Genomic DNA, 19,985 nt, shown 5'->3' with positions numbered 1-19,985 from the left:
ACTGGTCTGTCGTTAGAATATTTTAGCAACCTTCTTGTGGATGGGAGTGATGTTTCCTGACATACATGGAGAGGGGAGGTGGCCAAAGGACAAGGACAAACTGAATAGGGCAGATAGAGGGGAAGTAAGAATGGCAGAGAAGAATTTCAGAACATGGGCAACAATGCCATCTGGACTCATAACCAAAGCAGGGTGAGCTGGAGAGAACTTTCTCTTCCTTCTCGGGTGAGAACGAGAGTGTAAGTTAGGGACAGAGTTTGATGGGTGGGGTACATAGATTTGGGAAAAGTACAGAGTTTAGATATTTTGTTTTATCTCGGGCAGAGTCTGCTGGATTGCCGTTTGAGGTGAGGGATGGGATCAGGAAGGGGATCATACAGAGACAAGCTTGGACAAGGCATAACTATGACTTTGAAAAAGGAGACTGGTTGGAGAGTTCAGCCTCGAGATTTGTAAGGTGATGTTTTCTGAATTGGCTGAGGATGGACACACACTTGAGCCTTTTTATAAATATAGAGTCAAGGATTGTGGAAGAGCTAGAATACAGAATGGATCAGGACGCAACATAACAAAAGGAACATCAGAAAGAAAAAGGGAACATGCCAATAGTAGGGCCAATGGAGAAAACAGACAGAGACAGACAAACAAGGGATGCACATAAAGATGAGGGGTAGAGGAGAATGCAAGTGGTGGACAAGATGGATGCAGAACCAAATATTTTTTTGAAGGGGGGAGGAGGGGCGAAGGTTGGGGTAGTTTAACAGGTCTATAAAATATCACGGTTTTGGATGGGGGATGATCTGAGAGTGGTGAACACCTGTCTTGAAAACCTGGAGGGAAGAATGAGATTGAAGAGAATGTGGAAGTTGGTTCCACAGGTGGGGAAAAAGAGGAACAAATGAGTGGAGGTTAGTGTGGAGATGCTTTATTTCTGACCATTGTGGTAAGTAAATTGGAACAAATAATAAGCAGGAACTGTCCCACATTGTAATTCTTGCCTCGATTGCTCCACTGCAAGAAATCCAGGTCCACTGCTGGGGGTGTTGCATTCAGTAGTTAAAGTTCATAGGACTGTGCAAGTAACAATATGTCTATCGTAGTATAACTTTAATCAACATAAATCAATCTTTCTTGCTGAGGTTATGACTACTAAATTGCTGGTTTATGGTTCCATATATGAACAGAATGGAATTTCTGATTTAAAAATAACATTTCATTCCAGTTTTCCTAACACCAAATAACAAATGTGCACAATTAACCACTTATGGTAAGACGTGCTAAATTCTCACAAGTTTGCTGCAAAGTTTCTTTTAAACACAAATATCTCATCAGTGCTACCTTATGCCTAGGTCACACATAGGCAGATATTTTGGCGACTACTGGCGACTGCCGGCGATCAAGATTTTTCGGCGACTACTGGCGATTTCGGGTGGTCAAATATGGTCAGGCGGCAGTATGGCGACTGCAGGCGGCCACATTGCGACTGCATTGCAACGACGCCCCGAGTGGGATGGCGACTGTTGAAGATCGACGACGACTGCATTGCGGATGCACGGCAGCAGCGTGGCGACAGTCTGGCGGCTAGATTACGACCGATGGCGGATCGCGGCGACTGCATTGGGGCCGGGTGGCGGTTTACTCCGACGTCCGCAAGACTGCAATAAGACCGCCGGCGATTGGAGACGATTCACACAACTTTTTAAATCTTTATTTCTCTATTTTACATTTCACTTTATTCATTTCAATGATGTGTGACATGAAGCATAAAGATGTTTGATGTACAATAAGAAAGTTAATAAAGATGTATCATTGTAATGTAATAATCAAACTTTTCTGCAGAGAGAGAGAATGGAAATAAAGTCCAACAAATTATTTCCACTGGTCCCAAGTCCCATAAATAAAGTTTCGAAAGGACCAAAGTCCCAAAAATAAAGTTCCCAAAAGTCCCAAGTCCAAACAATAAAGCCATATCCTTGTCGGCACCACAGGACCTCACTCCACGGAGACCCTCACACCATCCTGTCTTGCCATGGAATCGTGGTATGTCGTAATGCAGTCGCCAGGCAGTCGTATCTCTGTCGCCAATGGCCGTAACTCGGCCGCCACTAGTCCTACTGCTGTCGTCGTCAGTCTCCCATAGCTGCAGGGGAGACGTGGCAGTTCTTCTGTAGTCGATACGCAGCCGCAACAGTGTCGGCCCGTAGTCAGGAAGATGCCGCAGGAAGGCTGTATGGCATTCGCATCTCTGCCGTGCTGGCTGGTGGGGCGATGCTGGGGCGATTGCGGAAGACTATGAGCGACTGGGTTGCAGCCGCTTTACGGTCTTATTACGGATACCGACGACAGCATGGCGGTTCCATCGCGACAGCATGGCGGATTTTTTTCGATTGCGACTGAGCGCGCCGTTTTTAAACATTAAAAAAAATTATTTTGCCCCTTTGCGGCTCTTGCCGACTGCAGGCGACCTGGGGAGGATAACCACGACTACAGGCGACCGTCCATTACGGTTTCATTACGATTGTCGGCGGGTGGTGGCGATTTTTTCAGTCGCCAGTAGTCGCCGACAAATCCGCCTATGTGTGACCTAGGCTTTAGTGTTGATCAACATTTTAATTTTAGGCCACCGATGATGTCATCCTCAACAAAAGGCAACTCGGTTGTAAATCTTGGATAACTTTAGACCTTCACAAATAAGGAAATTAAATGCTTGTAAATTATGTAACAGAGCCCCATGAATGTCTCCCTTTCAGATAGGTACTGTACTGTATTAGTCTGGCAAGGAGGACTTCCATCAGGATAAAATAATCGTATGTACATGGTCAAAGTCATGCTAAAATGTCTCAAGATAAAGGCATCTTTGCTTTTTCACCATAATATAATTTTCAAAAACAAGACATACAATTGGCAACATTTGTAACAAAATCACTCATTGAAATAAAATTAGGTTTTCCTGAACTTCAAGTTCTCCTTTCTTGAGCATTACTTGATAATCGTGCTGAGATTATTGTGCTATGAGACCAACTCCTTTGGTCTAGCAAAAGCCAGCTTGCCGTTCAAAAAGTCATAGCGTGCCCTATCTGCGGGCACCATACTTTGCAGACCAGTCCGTACGCCCATGAACAGGTAGTGTATGGGGAGTAACCTGCTGCAGCGCATAAGGTGAGGAGGGATTGTACCATGTTCGATGGGTGAATGATATTGGATTGTGGATGGAATCTCTTGACGAGAACAATCCAGTATTAAAACAGCCTTGACCTGAAATACAAGATGGTGGAATGAAACACAACTCTTGGTTCCCACACAAAAATGTTTTTTAAGCACACAATGACAACTAGGAAAGTGGTTTATACAATATATATATATACATATTCAAAATGACAATATTTTCTTGTCAATTTATATTTCCATAATAAAGTTGCTCATCAATATTTGCACTCCAGTTTCCAGTGTTATGTTGGGTTAGTGTACTCAGTGCTCCTTATGGAAGAAACTGGATATCAATTCAATCCAATAGCAAAAAGGAAACAATATCAATGTAAAAGTGACTAACCATACCAGGCCAATGCAATCCAGAATTTCAACCTCATTGAGCCACCTCTAAATATGGTATATGAATGAATGAATGAATGATCGTTTTAAGACCATTTTTCCTCGCTGGAGCGGGGGTTAGCCTTGCGGGCCCCATGACAATCATGGTTCCCTGTTTGAGGCAATGTTTATATGGCCGGATGCCCTTCCTGACACCAACCCTTAGTCGCCTCTTACGATGCGCAGGGATACGGTGTACCTATTCTAAACCGTGGTACACACCGGGATCATTCATCCCAGCAAGCTGGTACTCAATTTGCCGACCTCAGAAGGATGACAGGCATTATGCAGTATGTATATGCATGTACAGTGCCTTCAGAAAGTATTCACACCCCTTGACTTTTTCACATTTTGTTGGGTTACAGTCTGAATTTAAAATGGATTAAATTGACATTTTTTGTCACTGATCGACAAATAATACCCCATAATATCAATGTGGAACTTTTTATTTTTACAACATAATTAAAAATGAAACACAGAATTATCTAATTTACATAAGTATTAAACCAGCTGAGTCAATACTTCGTAGAAGCGCCTTTGGCAACGTTTACAGCTTTGAGTCTTCTTGGTTATGTCTGCATCAGCCTTGCACATCTGGATTTCGGGAATTTCTCCAATTAGTCATTGCAGATTTGCTCAAGCTCTGTCATGCTGGATGGGGAGCGTGAGCGACCAGCAATCTTCAAGTCAACTTTGGTTGGGCCACTCAAGAACTTTCACGTTCTTGTTCTGAAGCCATTCCAGTGTTGCTTTGGCTTCATGTTTGGGGTCATTGTCCTGTCGGAATGTAAATCTTCACCATAGTCTAAGGGCTTTTGCACTCTGAAGCAGATTATTTCTCAAGAATTTGCCTGTATTTGGCTTAAATCATTGTTATCTCTATCCTTACAAGTCTCCCAGTCCCTGCCGCTGAAAAGCATCCCCTTAGAATGATGCTGCCACCACCATGTTTCATGGGAGGGATGGTGTTAGATGGGTGATGAGCTGTGCTCAGTTTCCGCCAGACGTAGCACTTTGCATTCAGGCCAAAGGGTTCAATTTTCGTCTCATTCGACCACAGAATAGTTTGCCTCATGCTTTCCGTCTTTCACGTGCCTTTTAGCTCACTCTAGGTGTGCCGTCATGTGCCTTTTTCTCAATAGTGGCTAACATCTGGCCACTCTCCCATAAAGCTTAGATTTGTGAAGTGCTGCAGAGACTGTTGTCCTTCCGGCAGGTGCTCCAGCCAAGGAAATCTGTAATTATGTCAGTGATCATTGGGTTCTTAGTCATCTCCCTGACCAAGGTCCTTCTTACCCGATTGCTCTGTTTGGTCAGACAGACAGCTCTAGGAAGAGTCTTCTTTCCATTTCCTAATCATGGAGCTCACTGTACTTTTGGGAACTTTCAACTCTCTAGAAATTGTTTTCTCCCCTTCCCCAGATCTATCCCTCCTCACAATTCTATCTCTGAGATAGACGGACAGTTCCTTGGACTTCATGGTAGAGTTTGCACTCCGACATGGACTGGCAACTGTGGGGCCTCAGAGAGAAAGGTGTGTTTCCTACTAAATTATGTCCAATCAATTTAATTGGCCAAAGGTGGACTCTAATCAAAATCAGAAATTGGATACACCTGAGCTCAATTTAGATCGTCAAAGCAAAGCGGTTGAATGCTTAATTGACTCAAGACATTTCCGTTTTTCATTTTTGAAGTATTTTGTAAAAGTTTCAAAAAAATTATTTCCCCACTTTGACATTATGAGGTATTTATTATGTGTCGATCAGTCACAAAAAAACAATCTCAATGTCATCCATTTTAAATTCAGGCTGAAACACAACAAAATCTGAAAAAAGTCAATGGGTGTGAATACTTTCTGAAGGCACTGTATGTATATATATATATATATATATATATATATATATATATATGTATGCATGTATGTACAGTGCATTCAGAAAGTATTCAGACCCCTTCACTTTTTCACATTTTGTTATGTTGCAGCCTTATGCTGAAATCGATTAAATTCATTTTTCCCCTCATCAATCTGCACTCAATACCCTATAATGACAAAGAGAAAACAGGATTTTAGAAAGTTTTGCAAATTTATTCAAAAGAAAAAACTGAAATATCACATTGACATAAGTATTCATACCCTTTGCTATGACAATTGAAATTTAGCTCAGGTGCCTCCCATTTCTCTTGATAATCTTTGAGATGTTTCTACACCTTGATTGGAGTCCACCTGCGGTAAATTCAATTGATTGGACATGATTTGGAAAGGCACACAACTGTCTAAATAAGGTCTCACTGCTGACAATGCATATCAGAGCAAAAACCAAGCCATGAGGTCGAAGGAACTGCCTGCAGAGCACAGAGACAGGATTGTGTCGAGGCACAGATTTGGGGAAGCCTACAAAAAAAAATTCTGCTGCATTGAAGGTTCCCAAGAGCACAGTGGCCTCCATAATTCTTAAATGGAAGAAGTTTGGAACAACCGGGAGTCTTCCTAGAGCTGGCCGCCCGGCCAAACTGAGCAATCGGGGGAGAAAGGCCTTGGTAAGAGAAGTGACCAAGAACCCGAAGGTCACTCTGGCTGAGCTCCAGAGATCCTGTGTGGAGATGGGAGAATCTTCCAGAAGGACAACCATCACTGCAACACTCCACCGATCTGGGCTTTATGGCAGAGTGGCCAGACAGAAGCCAAACAGTTCAATCTTGGTTTCATCAGACCACAGAATCTTGTTTCTCACAGTCTGAGAGTCCTTTCGGTGCTTTTTTGCAAACTCCAAGCGGGCTTTCATGTGTCTTTCACTGAGGAGAGGCCTTCTAAAAAAAAAAAAAATTCTACATTTTTTTTTCTAAAAAGAACTTCTGAAATCATCATTTTTCATCCTGTTGACCCGAGTTTTGATCAAGATTGTAAATTTTAATCTTCATGAAATGGACAATTTGCTTTATCAATGGAAAACTTTGGGGGAGAGGGGAGGGGCGGATTTTGCAATATCGTGCTACGCATGACGTCTTCTTGTTTGTTTGTCACGGGCCTACAGGTCACAATTTTCAACCGATCTTCACAAAACCTCACCAAATGGTAGAGTAGGTCATTATCAAGAAGCCTATTGATTTTGGGGTCAAAAGGTCAACATAGGCCAAAAGGTCAACAAAAGCCGAATTTCTAAAATCACCAATTTTCATTTGATTGACTTGAAATTAGGATTTACATATATGGTCACTGAATTCAACCACCAACTATTTTTGAGGTCAACATAGGCCAAGTTTTTTAAATCCTCAATTTTCATGCGATTGACTTGAAAATTTAACAGCATTTGCACATTGAATCACTAAATAGGGAAACGAACTATTTTTGAGGTCAAAAGGTCAAAGGTCAACTCAAGGTTAACCTTCCAAAATCATTTTTCATCTGAAAAATCATCACTTTTCTTCCTATTCACCTGAGCTTTGATCAAGATTGTCAATTTTAATCTTGATGAAATGGACAATTTGCTGTATCAATGGAATTTTTTTTCTTGGGGGTGGGAGCGGATTTTGCACGTATCGTGCTCTGCATGACGTCTTCTTGTTTTTATTTGGTTTGGGAGATGGGGGACAACTTTATTTCTTCTGCAACGTACCAACAACAACAACATGCAAATTCCAATCGCAATAAAGGTTTCTTTGATTTCACATTCTAAATCGTCACTTATTGGTACTGTTTTTTTGTATACTCATGGCTCAAAAAGGAGAAAACACATAGAACATATATCCAAGGAAGCAGGAGACAAGAGGGGACAAGAGAGGGAAACACAACAGTAGAGAACAGGGCCATCAGATCTGTGGAAGAGAGAGGGCTGAGGTAGGGTACATGGGATAAACAAGATGGACACTTCAGAGACTTTCAGGAAAGAGAACAGGGCATTTGAAGGAGGTGGCTTTGGGGTGGATTAACAGGGGTAGAAAAGATCATGGTTTTGGATAGGGGAAGATATGAGGTGGTGGTGAACAGCTGTTTTAAAGACCTGGAGGGAAGAGTGGGATTGAAGAGACTGTGTGAGATTGTTTCAGATGTGGGGAAAAAGAATGCAAGAGTGAAGGTGAGCAGAGAGTCTTGATTTTGGAAATTTCACCAGAATGGGGCTTTTAAGTCTTGCAGAAATATCGGGGAGACAGAGCACTGACAGAGCAGTGGGTGTGATGCTGGAGAGGGGTCAGTAGAAGACAAAAAGACCACCAACCTGCCTGCTGTGACAGAGTGAAAGACCCTCAGAATCAGCTTAATCACGGGAGATACCATTGATTTGGAAAGCCTTGGTTCCTACAGTGTGAAGCCGAGTTCGGTGTGAGGTAGGAGCACCACCCCAGAGGGGACATAAATTCTCCATCAAGCAAGGTTTGATCACAGACACCTCTTTAAATTTGGATTTGGACAATATTTCCCAGTGTGGCAAATGTAATGAGGTTAAGTTTCCCAGTGTGGCAAAATGTAAAATGTAATGACGCTAATGTTTCTAAAACTCAATTTCTTCCAATCTCTCTCTAAAACTCCTCTCAACTCTCCAACCTCCTTTGAAATCCCCACAATTACACCATGTGATACAGTAAACCTACTAGGTATTCCCCTAACATCAAATTTATCCTGGAATCCAGACAACACACAAATAGCCAAGTCTGCCTCAAATAAACTAGGAGTCCAGTTCAGATGTCGAAGATTCTTCACCTCTCAACAGTTGCTCCAACTATATAAAGGATTGATTTGTCCTTGTATGGAGTATTGCTCTCACATATGGGGAGGTTATAGCTCCACATAATTACTGGACAAAATTGAATCCAAAGTAATTTGACTTGTCGACTCTCCCAATCTGACTTCAAAAGTCGACCCGCTCCACTTACGCCACAAAGTTGGCTCTCTCTTTTCTACAGATATCTCTTTGGTTTCTGCTCCAAAGAACGTGCTGCTTGTGTACCTCTGCCATTAGTGAGACCACGGGATACTCGACAAGCCACTACATCGCATGATTATTGTGTGGCCATTGGCAACTCAAGAGTGGGCCATTATGATGTTTGTTTCTTCCCCACCACTGTCAAACTCTCGAACTCTTTCCCTTCCCATGTATTTCCAAATACTTACAACCTTCCCCTTTTCAAAAAGCAGATTTTTTTTTACTTCCTCAAAAACTCTTAAACTATTCTCTCTTCACTTTTCTATCAATGCAGCTCCTTTATTTAAGGCCTGGCCTCGATGAGGGCTATATAGTCCATGAATGGAGCCTTCAACATTAAAAAAATTAGGTAAATTAGATATTTCTGTATGTCATTTTCAATAGATTTGTAAAAATTTCTAAAACATGTTTTTGCTTTGTCATTATGGGGTATTTTGCGTAGATCAGTGACATAAAAATTCTCAATTCTATCCATTTTCATTTCAGGCTGTAACACAACAAAATGTGGAAAGTCAAAGGTTGTGAATGCTTTCTGAAGGCACTGGATTAGGGGCAGATAGAATAGGGGATTAACTCAGAAATATTTTAGCAGCTAAATTAGCACTATGCAATCAATCCATTGACGGGGGATTAGGATTAGCTTTGAGTTTTGGACTGACCAACCATTTTGGCGTGGCTGTAATGGTGCATCCCTGGGGGAAGGTTACCGGTGGTGGAATTACCAATTCCAACCGGTGGTGGAATTACCAATTCCAACCGGTGGCGGAATTACCAATTCCAACCGGTGGCGGAATTACCAATTCCAACCGGTGGCGGAATTACCAATTCCAACCGGTGGCGGAATTACCAATTCCAACCGGTGGCAGAATTACCAATTCCAACCGGTGGTGGAATTACCAATTCCAACCGGGGGCCTAGAAGATTATTTATATTTGCACAATTATTCTGATTTTCCAGGAGTTTCCAGACTTACATTTTGAATTGCAAAATGCTTTTTTATTTTTCCAGTAATTTCAAGGACTGTGCGAACCCTGTTTGAGCTGGTAAACATTCCCATGATCACTTGGTATGACATCATAGAATTGCATTTGCAATTCTCCTTGTACCCAATTAAAAAGCTTCCATGTCATCAAACAACTGATTAAGAAATAATCGCTGATGTCTGCGATGTGTGCAAATTTACCAGGAACATATCGAGATTGCTGCAGGTAATGCCGCTTTGCCAAAGAGTTTTGTGGTTTTTTGGAATCTGGGGAATACCTTGAATCTGGATGTAATGCCTGCGATTTGAAGTTCATTGTTCTGCAGATAAACAAAGTGAACATAAAAATAATGAAAACAAATACGCTATTCCAAGTGAATATATTGTTGAAGTTAAAAACTACACTTGTCAAACTACAACAAAAAAAGAACCCAAGTTAGAAAAGTCAAGTTATCCATTAACTTTGAATTGTTGCATTCGTCCCTACTGGTGACACTGATGAAACGATGCACATACTTGTTTGGATTTTTCAAAGGGCCCAACTCCATGCTTGGCGTTTTGGTGTTTGAAGTGGATGGCTTGTCCTGCATGCCTGCCAAGTGAACTGGAACATTCGATGTTCTTTGGTCAAGAGTTGCACTCAACATCTGACTCTGATCATTTGAAGCCACAACGACTGGCTGGGGCACAATCTGTAGGAGTACAACATGAGAATCAGTTAAGCTAAGACATCATTGCAGGTTGAAGGGAAGCAAAGACTATGACTAGTGTATGGTAATTCTTCCCTTAATACATTCCTGAAAAGGTATAATACATTCCTGAAAAGTAACATGTTAAGTGAAATCGCATTGTGTGAAAACAATTTTCCCATTAAAAAAAATTGGAAAAGGTGAGGGTTGTATGTGAGATAGAGCGGGAGAGATAGAGGGAAAGATAACAAGGAAAGGACATACTGTATGTAACAATTAATACAATTATAACTTGAGCGAAGTCGATGGCGTGCAATCACCAAATCCCCACATCTGCCACTTAAAGCAAAGTTGAAAGATGGCAAAAGGTTCCACCAGGAATGACCGAATATCAAAAGTTTGAGTTAAACTTTTAAAATCTTCTGTTTTTCTCAGTGACCCCAAGTCACCATCACCTGGGGCATGAACTAGGAGTTAAAACAAAACAATCGTTACATGTTTCAAGTTTCCCCCAATATTGACTGCATATACAAATTATAATTTAAAAATGTTTCAAAATAATGTGCCCATATTGCATTTTTGGTATTTGACCTTTTGACCCCTGCCCAGGCACCCAGGAAATAGGGCTCAAAATGATACAGCTCTTGCACCTACTTACCATGTGGTGATCATAGCTACAAAGTTTGGTGAATTTCTTTTCTGCACAACCGTCTAGCTCTAGGAGGAGATAGTGTGACGGAGGGACAGACAGACAGCGGATTACAATATCCACTTGGAGTTATTGGGGGTGGGGGGAAGGGGAAGGGAGAGTCATCATGATCTTTTCACTCGTTATTTCAATGGATGGCACTGATTGATCCTAATAAAAAGTTATGATGTCACACAGCAAGATGGTGGGGCAAAGGACACATGTGAGGACATGTCACACGACACGATGGCAGGGCAAAGAACAGATGCAAGTTGTATCAATGCAAGAAAGGTCGTTGACCACCGCTTATAAACCATGTTATAACAAGCACCTTCCGTGATGTGCAGAAATTGTTTCCCAATAAAAAAAACCTGTGTTATAGGGAAATTGTGTTGTGTGAAACTGCATTAAGCGAGGAATTACCGTAGTTTTATTTTTCATGAGTAGAAGCATCAACAGCCTTTAATGAGGACCCAGACTACATCGCACTTAGTATGAACAAGAATCTTTCCAAAAGAAAATGGCCAAGAAAGGACAAGGCCTTTTAGAGTATCTTAAGATGACATCTGGCTTTAGAAACGAATTCAAGTATATGGTGAGCTAGAGACAAGTTAGTGCTCATGAGAAGGCCAAGGAGCTACAATAAAGAAAATTGAATAAAATGGTTAGAGTTATCCATCATAAAGGATCACAAGGTGCTGACGTTTCAGGCTTTGCTCTGATGAAGGGTAAAGCCCAAAACGTCAGCGCTTTGTGATCCTTTATGGTGGATATCTCTAAATATTTCAAACTTATATCGTTATGTTTTTACGTTTTTGTTCCCTTATGCCACCGACACAAACTGCTAGTTTTGTGATGAAATTAGGAACTACATTGTCACAAGGCGCTACAATGACTGCAAACCTATCAAAAGTTTTATCGTAAAACAAAACTGGAGGATTGATCAGTCTACAAGTCAGAAAAAAAAACACCCCCAAAACAACCAAACAAGGTAGGAAGGAATGACAAGTAAGGAATGACACCACAATCCTTTTCTGGATTGCCATCATGACATCTTTTGACATTTTGTCATAGATGGCAACAGCAGGTAGTTGTACATTTGTAGTGTGGATTGGTGTAATTGTGTAATTTATTTGTTGTGGGGTTGAGACGGTGAAATGGTATTGTAATGGTATGTTGGGTGCCGCATGAAATAGTCATGTTAGCATGTCAGATAAAAATGTGATACTTGAGCAGAGCTGAAGGGACTTAAATCAAAGTTGGTACAAGTTTTATAATGATGTAATAATGTGGGCAGAGGCATAATCGGGCGACGCCGCGACATCAAGGTTTTAAAATGCGTCTAGTTTTAAAATGTTTTTTTCTGACTTGTCTTCCAGAATTTTTTAATTTTTATTTCAACTATTTTTCCCAGTCTGTATGCCAAAAACATCAGCATCTAGTAACTTATTTTGAGGGTGGTTTACATGAGGGACCCTTTGACCCCCACCCTCCTTAATAATAAACAGTATCTCATGCAAGTACCTTCCCTAGTTCCCTTCATGTCCTATGCCTTGTCTCCACTCAGACATTCTGCTATCTTGTGGTCCTTCACTTTTGGAGTCATCTATTTATTTTGTATGCCAATATGGCAGAATTTTTCTTTACCCTCTCTCCTTTCTCTGCTCATGTCCTTTTATTTTATTCCCATACTCCTATATTCTTCCAATCTTCCTTCCCTTCTCTCCCAAACTCCATTCACCTACTTTCCTTCTCCTTCCATCCTACATTCTCTTCTTTCCCTCAATTATAATTTCAATTTACTCCCTACCGATACGTACACAATAAAGAGATACCTCCATACCAATCCTCTTCCCTTGTATTCCTTTTCTCAATGTTGGCATTTCTAATTTCTTCCCTCCCTACACTATGTACGTTTAATAAATGGATGCCTTACAAAGGCATCACATGATCACATCTATTTACACAAAGAGGAGGCATGGTATGATTTGCTTGAACAATATAAATAATACGCATACAGGTTATGGAAAGGTGAATTTAGAATGCTCTTTTCAATAACTGGTATGCCCCTCTGGTAACCTCAATGAAAATATCAACAGACAGTTCCTTTTCCTTCGTAAATTACACATTTTGTCATACTTTACAATCCATGTGGCCTTGCAATCCACAACATAGACTTTACGGCAGACAGGGAATTTCTCACTCTGTGCATGTGTAAATGGCATTTAACAGGTTGTGGTGCTCTGTGGTTGTATTCTTTTATAATCAAATGAAAAAAATGTTGTTGTTATGGTACGGACACAATACGCAAGAGAGAATGTCACTTGCTTCCATTGGAATAGTTGCAATTGCTTCAATCATTATTGTGCCAGGCTGGATGACATTTACCAATAATCCCGTGGATGAACAATTTGGGTATTTTGCAAACTCTTAATTTGATATTTTAGCGAAGTATTCTGGCATCTTTTTTAATTCTTGTTCGTGATGAAAATGTTCGAGAATAAAATGTATGGCTTAAAGGCTTATGACTTCACTCGATAGGAGCTCTTCAGCATATAATTTTGTACACGTTTGATGGGGCAGCAATTTTTTCCTGTGCCATCCCAACATATGGAGTACTACTGTACTCCATGTTATCACAGAATGAAAGTTTAGAACTTGACAGTATTTGACCTTATTATTCCATGTGGGTATAACAACCATTTTTCACATTCTCCAGATCAGTACACAGATAAAGCCATGACAGCTTGACCATCACAATATGAGGAACTGTCCGAGCAGAAATATCATGTTACAAAGGTGTTGTTTTTCCACTAAAGCATATACATTAGTTTTGAGAACCGAAAAAAAAACCTGCCCTTGCTTAATCTTTGATGCTACAAACGAGCTTTTAACCAACAAAAATCGCAAAGAAACGACAAACGAGCCTAATCTCTGATCATTAGTTGAGATTCCATCCTCGCACTCAACTTTGGTCATGCTGCTGCTGTTCTCTCAACAATGGATGTAGGCCCCGAATCTTAAACATTACATCAGATATTGGACATATCTCGGGCATTTGACCCAGTGTGGTCACTCTGCTCTGCTTGCAAAGCTTTTTTCCTGTGACACCCATTCATTACTGGCCGACTTCCTATGCTCATGTACAGTCACGTGAAAAAGTAAGTACACCCCATGTAAAGTTTTGACTTTTTCAACATATTTCAACATACAGCTATTTGATCTTCATTTCAACAATATTGACAGATAAAGGTGATATAATATAACAAATATTATGAAACATTTACATTTTGGAGTCCATTGTATAATTTAAATAAACATAAATGCAAATTTCGCATGTGGAAAAAGTAAGTACACCCCTACATTTATCACTACTTCAAATACCTAAAATTAGAATCAGGTGCACCAGCTCAGGTGCAAATGATTAGAACATCGTTAGAGAGGATCTTGGAGGAACCTGTCTCATTTAAACCTCAGACATTTACTTTGGTTTGCTCTTTGTTGTTGAAGTGTCCGGCGTCACCATGCCTAGATCAAAAGAGCTCTCCGAGGCCTTCAGAAAGAAGGTTATAGATGCGTACGAGTCTGGAAAGTGATTTAAAAAGATCTCCAAACAATTTGAAATCAATCATTCGACTGTCCGGAAGATTATCTACAAGTGGAGAAGATTCCAAACAAATGCCAACTTGTCCACGCCAGGCAGCCCCAGCAAGTTCAGCCCGAGAGCAGACCGCAAGATGCTGAAAGAAGTCTCTAAGAACCCCAGAATGTCATCACGGGACCTACAGGTAGCTCTTGCCACTGTTGATGTCAAAGTGCACGAGTCTACCATTAGAAAGAGGCTGCACAAATTTGATCTACATGGGAGGTGTGCCAGGAGGAAACCTTTGCTGTCCAGATAGAACATCAGGGCAAGACTAAAGTTTTCCAATGAACACCGAGGCAAAGACCAGCACTTCTGGAACAATGTGCTCTGGACAGATGAGTCAAAGGGAGAGCTAATTGGCCACAGAAACAGAAGACATGTTTGGCGAAAACCAAAGACAGCATTTGACCACAATAACCTGATACCAACTGTAAAGCATGGTGGTGGAAATATTATGGTTTGGGGCAGCTTTGCTACATCAGGGCCTGGGCAGCTCACCATCATAGAATCCACTATGAATTCTTCATTGTACCAGAGGGTGCTTGAGGATAATGTGAGGTCATCTGTCAGAAAATTGAAGCTCAACCGAATGTGGACCTTGCAACATGACAATGACCCTAAACATACCAGTAAATCCACCAAGGAATGGCTGAAAAGAAAGAAATGGAGGGTTCTGGAATGGCCAAGTCAAAGCCCGGATATAAATCTGACATCGACTGGGAGAAATTTTTGCCCACTCCTCCATGCAGAATTCTTTCAGCTGTACGATGTTTGAGGGGTTTCTTGCATGCACAGCTCGTTTCAAATCCCCCCACAACATCTCGATAGGACTGGTAGACAGTTATAAGAAACGCCTACTTGAGGTTGTTTCTGCCAAAGGGGGCAATACCACCTATTAGAGCCAAGGGTGTACTTACTTTTTCCACATACGAAATTTGCATTTATGTTTATTTAAATTATACAATGGACTACAAAATGTAAATGTTTCATGATATTTGTTATATTATATCACCTTTATCTATCAATATTGTTGAAATGAAGATCAAATGGCTGTATGTTGAAATATGTTGAAAAAGTCAAAACTTTACATGGGGTGTACTTACTTTTTCACGTGACTGTAAGTCAGCACATAAACCATTAAATGGAATTCTATCTAACATCTGCTACAGAAGATGCTGTACTTCACCAAGGCAGTATCTTGGGGCCAGTCTTTCTCCTTGTATCATTAAATGACCTCTCTAATGCCCTGGATAATCCTATTTTCATCTTTGTGGATGACACCATTTCATGTTTTACTGCATCTCATCCCAGCGACAGGAAAATGGCAGCTGCTTTGTTATTTTAGCACTTGGAAAAGATCAGATGTTTGTCTGCATGAATGGAAAATGCCATTAGTTCCAAGCAAATCTGAAAGTCAAACCCATTCTCTACAGAAAGGGAATTTACAAAATTACCAGAAATGTGCACAATCAACCGCTGGATGAGGTTTAGTCTGTTGAGCTTCTTGACATCATCAGTAATGACCTCTCCAAGATAAACAATGCATTCAAGCTGGCCTCCAAGTATTCTTCCCATAATCCCCTCATAATTAAACTGGCAAGATCCAGACTTGCTGCTCAAATCCACTCCTTTATCCCTTCTTTTTCCCACTTGTGGAAAGGCATTCCTGAGGGGGTGCAATCCTCCTCTGCCTTGCAGAGATTCAAGCAGACGATGCACCGTCACCTGTCAATACCCATCCTTACCCACAGTTTTGATTACTTCATTAACCCTTCCTAACCCAACCCTGATACTTATAAGATTGCATGTCGTGTTTCCTTCCCTCCTCTCTCTCTCTCCTCTTTTCCTGTTTGCTCATTCCCTTGGTTATTGTGTCTCAGGAGTTGCCCCGCTGCACTACCATCAGTTCATACAATTTGTCACCTTATTCACTCTTGCACAAGCCTCGATATTGTAGACAAAAAAAGAAAAGAAAAAAGGAATAACAAGGGAATGAGATGCATCCAAGATATCCTGTGAAAAAAGGTTTATGTTAGACAAATGAAATTTGCAAATGAAGCTGTGACCTGGAAGGAGAGAGATGTAGGCCTCTGTTTGTGGGCCACATGGAAAAGAGGTTGGCTGGTGTAAAGATGGGAAAGTGGAAGGAGTGGTGGAGTGATGGTAAGGGATGGGAGCACAGGTAGGGGGAGGGGCTGAACAGTCAGGAGCAGCATTAACAAATTTGGATTAAGACAACATAACTGTGTGATAAAAGGTGTTTTGTTATATTAGAGAAGGTGTAAACAGGTTAAAGACGCAAAAAAAAATAAGTGGTCAACATTCAACTCTTACTTGTGCTTTGTATTTGTTGTGGGGATAGAAAGGCTTCTGCTGCTTCATGGATGCAGGTAACTGTACAAAGTGTTTGTCCAGGACCGATGCATTTTGAGATATGCTCACAACTTGGCCAACTTTGAAATAAGTGTAGCGCAGGGCCTACATAGAGATCAAAAAAAGTGGAAAAGGAGTGATGATTTCATTTTATTTAACTAGTTTCAAACTAAGAAATCTCTACATTAGGTGTTGACATGCATAACAAATAGCAACGCTTGCAAAAAAAAATTAAAAACAAAGTTTGGAGAGCACTTTTCATTTAGAGACTGAATTTTATGAAAGTTCCACAAGCATCCTGAACCATCTCCACACAACAATAATTGCTTGCTTACCCGCAACAACAAAATGGAAAGTCATTTGAAAGGTCATTGATAGTTTAGGTTTCTGCTTCGTTAAAAAATGTTAGCCCAGTGCTCTGAATGTCAACATTAACCCCTTTATTAGCTTAACCATATGGTAATTGGCTTCTTCAATATATCAGAATTGACCTATTGCATATATGGAGATTTCAGGCTCACTGCAAATGCAGTAATGCTAAATAAATAACACCCAAGTACTTCCAAGTCAGAAATTTGATGTGGAAGGTTGTGATTCACCCAAGGGAAGCTTAAGCTTAGGCTGAAGCTGGCTGGCATGGTATGGTGTGAAGAATTCAGAAATCTCCAGTTTCATTTGCTTTGCAAATTGAACCTTAATTACATCACTCCTCGTGTGTTGTATCACAACGAACAAATCCTATTTGAAGAGTATATCCTCTTCAGGTGTGTCTGTCAAACTGTGCGGTGCATCCAAGGATTTTCTAACCTCAAAACGACTAGTTTAAATTTCAATACAATCGTTAGGTAATTGACATTGGAAGTCACCTGGGGTTTGTTCTTTGTTCAAGAGCTACAGCACCATACAAGATAAAAGTTTCCCTTTAAAGTATGTCGGGTGCCGCAATTGATGAATGCCAAACAATCCACAACACTGCTTCTGTATCTAAATTTAAATCATATTTCAAAACATAAAAATTCCATCAATCCAATTTGAGAATGGCAAAACCACTTTCTCAATAAACATATTTGCTGATCAGTTCGACCACAACATCAACTCCACAGTGCACATTATGTCACATATGTTCTGGGGATTAATGATTATGGTAGATTACAACACCAAAAATGACAGAGCAGCACGTTTTACTCCCTGAACCTGTGTGATTTATCAAAGGCCAATGACGTTACATCCATGTTTCTCATGTCAATTATCCACAAGGGATTTCTGTACAATTAATGGCCCATTGAGTCAGGGCGAGTCAGTCTGTTCAGTACAGTTGTTAGGTGTATATGACGGCTTCACAATGATCAAAGCATAAAATTATATTTTCCTTTTTAACAATGAATGAATGAATTCCAATTAACTTTAAATTATTCATTCATTCATTCATTCTTTTTAACACCAGCATTTAATAATGCATTGAATCATGTCAATGCATATGAAATTATCAGAGAAAACGCCTAGCATTTGCACCAATATACAGTTGCCTTCAGAAAGCATTCACAATCATTGACTTTTTTCCACATTTTGTTGTGTTACAGCCTACATTTAAAATAGATTAAACTTAAATTTTTTGTCACCGATCTACACAAAATACCCCATTAACGACAGAGTGAAAACATGTTTTGAGAAAATTTACAAATCAATTGAAAATGAAATACAGAAATATCTAATTTACATAACTATTCAACCCCCTGAGTCGAGACTTTGTAGAAGCGCCCTTTGCAGCAATTACAGCTTTGAGCCTTCTTGGGTATGTCTGTATCAGCCTTGCACATCTGGATTTGGGGAGTTTCCCCCATTCTTCCTTGCAGATTTGCTCAAGCTCTGTCAAGTTGTATGGGAAGCATCAGTGAACAGCAATCTTCAAGTCTTTCCACAGATTCTCAATGGGATTCAAGCCTGGGCTTTGGGTGGGCCACTCGAGGACTTTCACGTTCTTGTTCTCAAGACATTCCAGTGTTGCTTTAGCTGTATGCTTGGGATCATTGTCCTGTTGGAATGTAAATCTTCGCAACAGTCTTAGGTCTTTTGCACTCTGAAGCAGGTTCTCCTCAAGAATTGGCCCGTGTTTGGCTCCCAGCCACATTGTTCTCTGCCACTGAAAAGCATCCCCATAGTATGATGCTGCCACCACGATGCTTCATAGTAGGGATGGAATTAGATGGGTGATGAGTTGTGCCCGGTTTCCACCAGATGTAGCGCTTTGCATTCAGTCCAAAGTGTTAAATTTTCATCTCAACAGACCACAGAATATTTTGCCTCATGCCCTCAGTCTTTCACATGCCTTTTTGCAAACTCCAGGCATGCTGTCATGTGCCTTTTTCTCAGGAGTGGATTCCGTCTGGCCACTCTTCCATTAAGCCTAAATTTGTGGAGTGTTGCAAAGCCTGTTGGCCTTCCAGCAGGTTCTCCCATCTCTCAGTCAAGGAACTCTGTATTGGGTTCTTGGTCACCTTCCTGACCAAAGTCCTTCTTGCCCGGTGCTCAGTTTGGTTGGACAACCAGCTCTAGGAAGAGTATGGGCAGTTCCATATTCTTACTATTTCCCAATGATGGAGCTCACTGTGCTCTTGGGAACTTTCAACACTCTAGAAATTGTTTTTTACCTTTCCCCAGATATGTGCCTTCTCACAATTCTATCGAAGAGTTCTACATACAGTTCCTTTGACTTCATGGTGGAGTTTCTGCTCTGACATGCACTGTGAACTGTGAGACCTTATATAGAAAGGTGTGTTTCTTTCTAAATCATGTCCAATCAATTGAATTGGCCACAGGTGGATTCCAATCAAGTTGTGGAGACATCCCAAGGATGATCAAAGGAAACTGGATGCACCTGAGCTCAATTTGGAGTTTCATTGCAAAGGGGTTGAATAGTTATTGACTTTAGACATTTCAGCTTTTCATTTCTAATTAATTTGTAAAATTACAACAATAAAAAAATTCCACTTTGTTGATATGATGGATGATGAATGGTGGATGACACCATGATATGGTGATGAACATGTTTTCACTCAATGTCTGCTGGTTTCACTCAAATTTATCATGGTCTTATGTTAGC

The 19,985-nt window shown here is 40.6% G+C and overlaps 1 protein-coding gene across 6 annotated transcripts in view; it reads right to left on the bottom strand.

Annotated features, from left to right (window-relative positions):
- Window positions 1-903: 903 nt before the first annotated feature.
- LOC137423152 (serine/threonine-protein kinase MAK) overlaps window positions 904-19,985 on the bottom strand; it is a 47,734-nt gene continuing 28,652 nt past the window's right edge. For 4 of the 6 annotated variants that reach the window (XM_068109988.2, XM_068109991.2, XM_068109990.2 and 1 more), the window contains 4 exons: window positions 16,847-16,990; window positions 10,006-10,181; window positions 9,691-9,809; window positions 904-3,255 (listed from right to left, as the gene is read on the bottom strand). In XM_068109988.2, the coding sequence (XP_067966089.1) occupies window positions 3,074-3,255; window positions 9,691-9,809; window positions 10,006-10,181; window positions 16,847-16,990 (621 nt within the window). In that variant the 3' untranslated portion in view covers window positions 904-3,073. The remainder of the gene's footprint in view (window positions 3,256-9,690; window positions 9,810-10,005; window positions 10,182-16,846; window positions 16,991-19,985) is intronic. The other 2 variants (XR_013622881.1, XM_068109992.2) reach the window with 2 other exon arrangements.

This window comes from Myxine glutinosa, chromosome 3, assembly GCF_964187855.1.
Source record: "Myxine glutinosa chromosome 3, kmMyxGlut1.1, whole genome shotgun sequence".
NCBI classification, from domain to species: domain Eukaryota; kingdom Metazoa; phylum Chordata; class Myxini; order Myxiniformes; family Myxinidae; genus Myxine; species Myxine glutinosa.
Note: the sequence above shows the minus strand (reverse complement) of the source record. Positions and strands in the feature narration are given on the sequence as shown.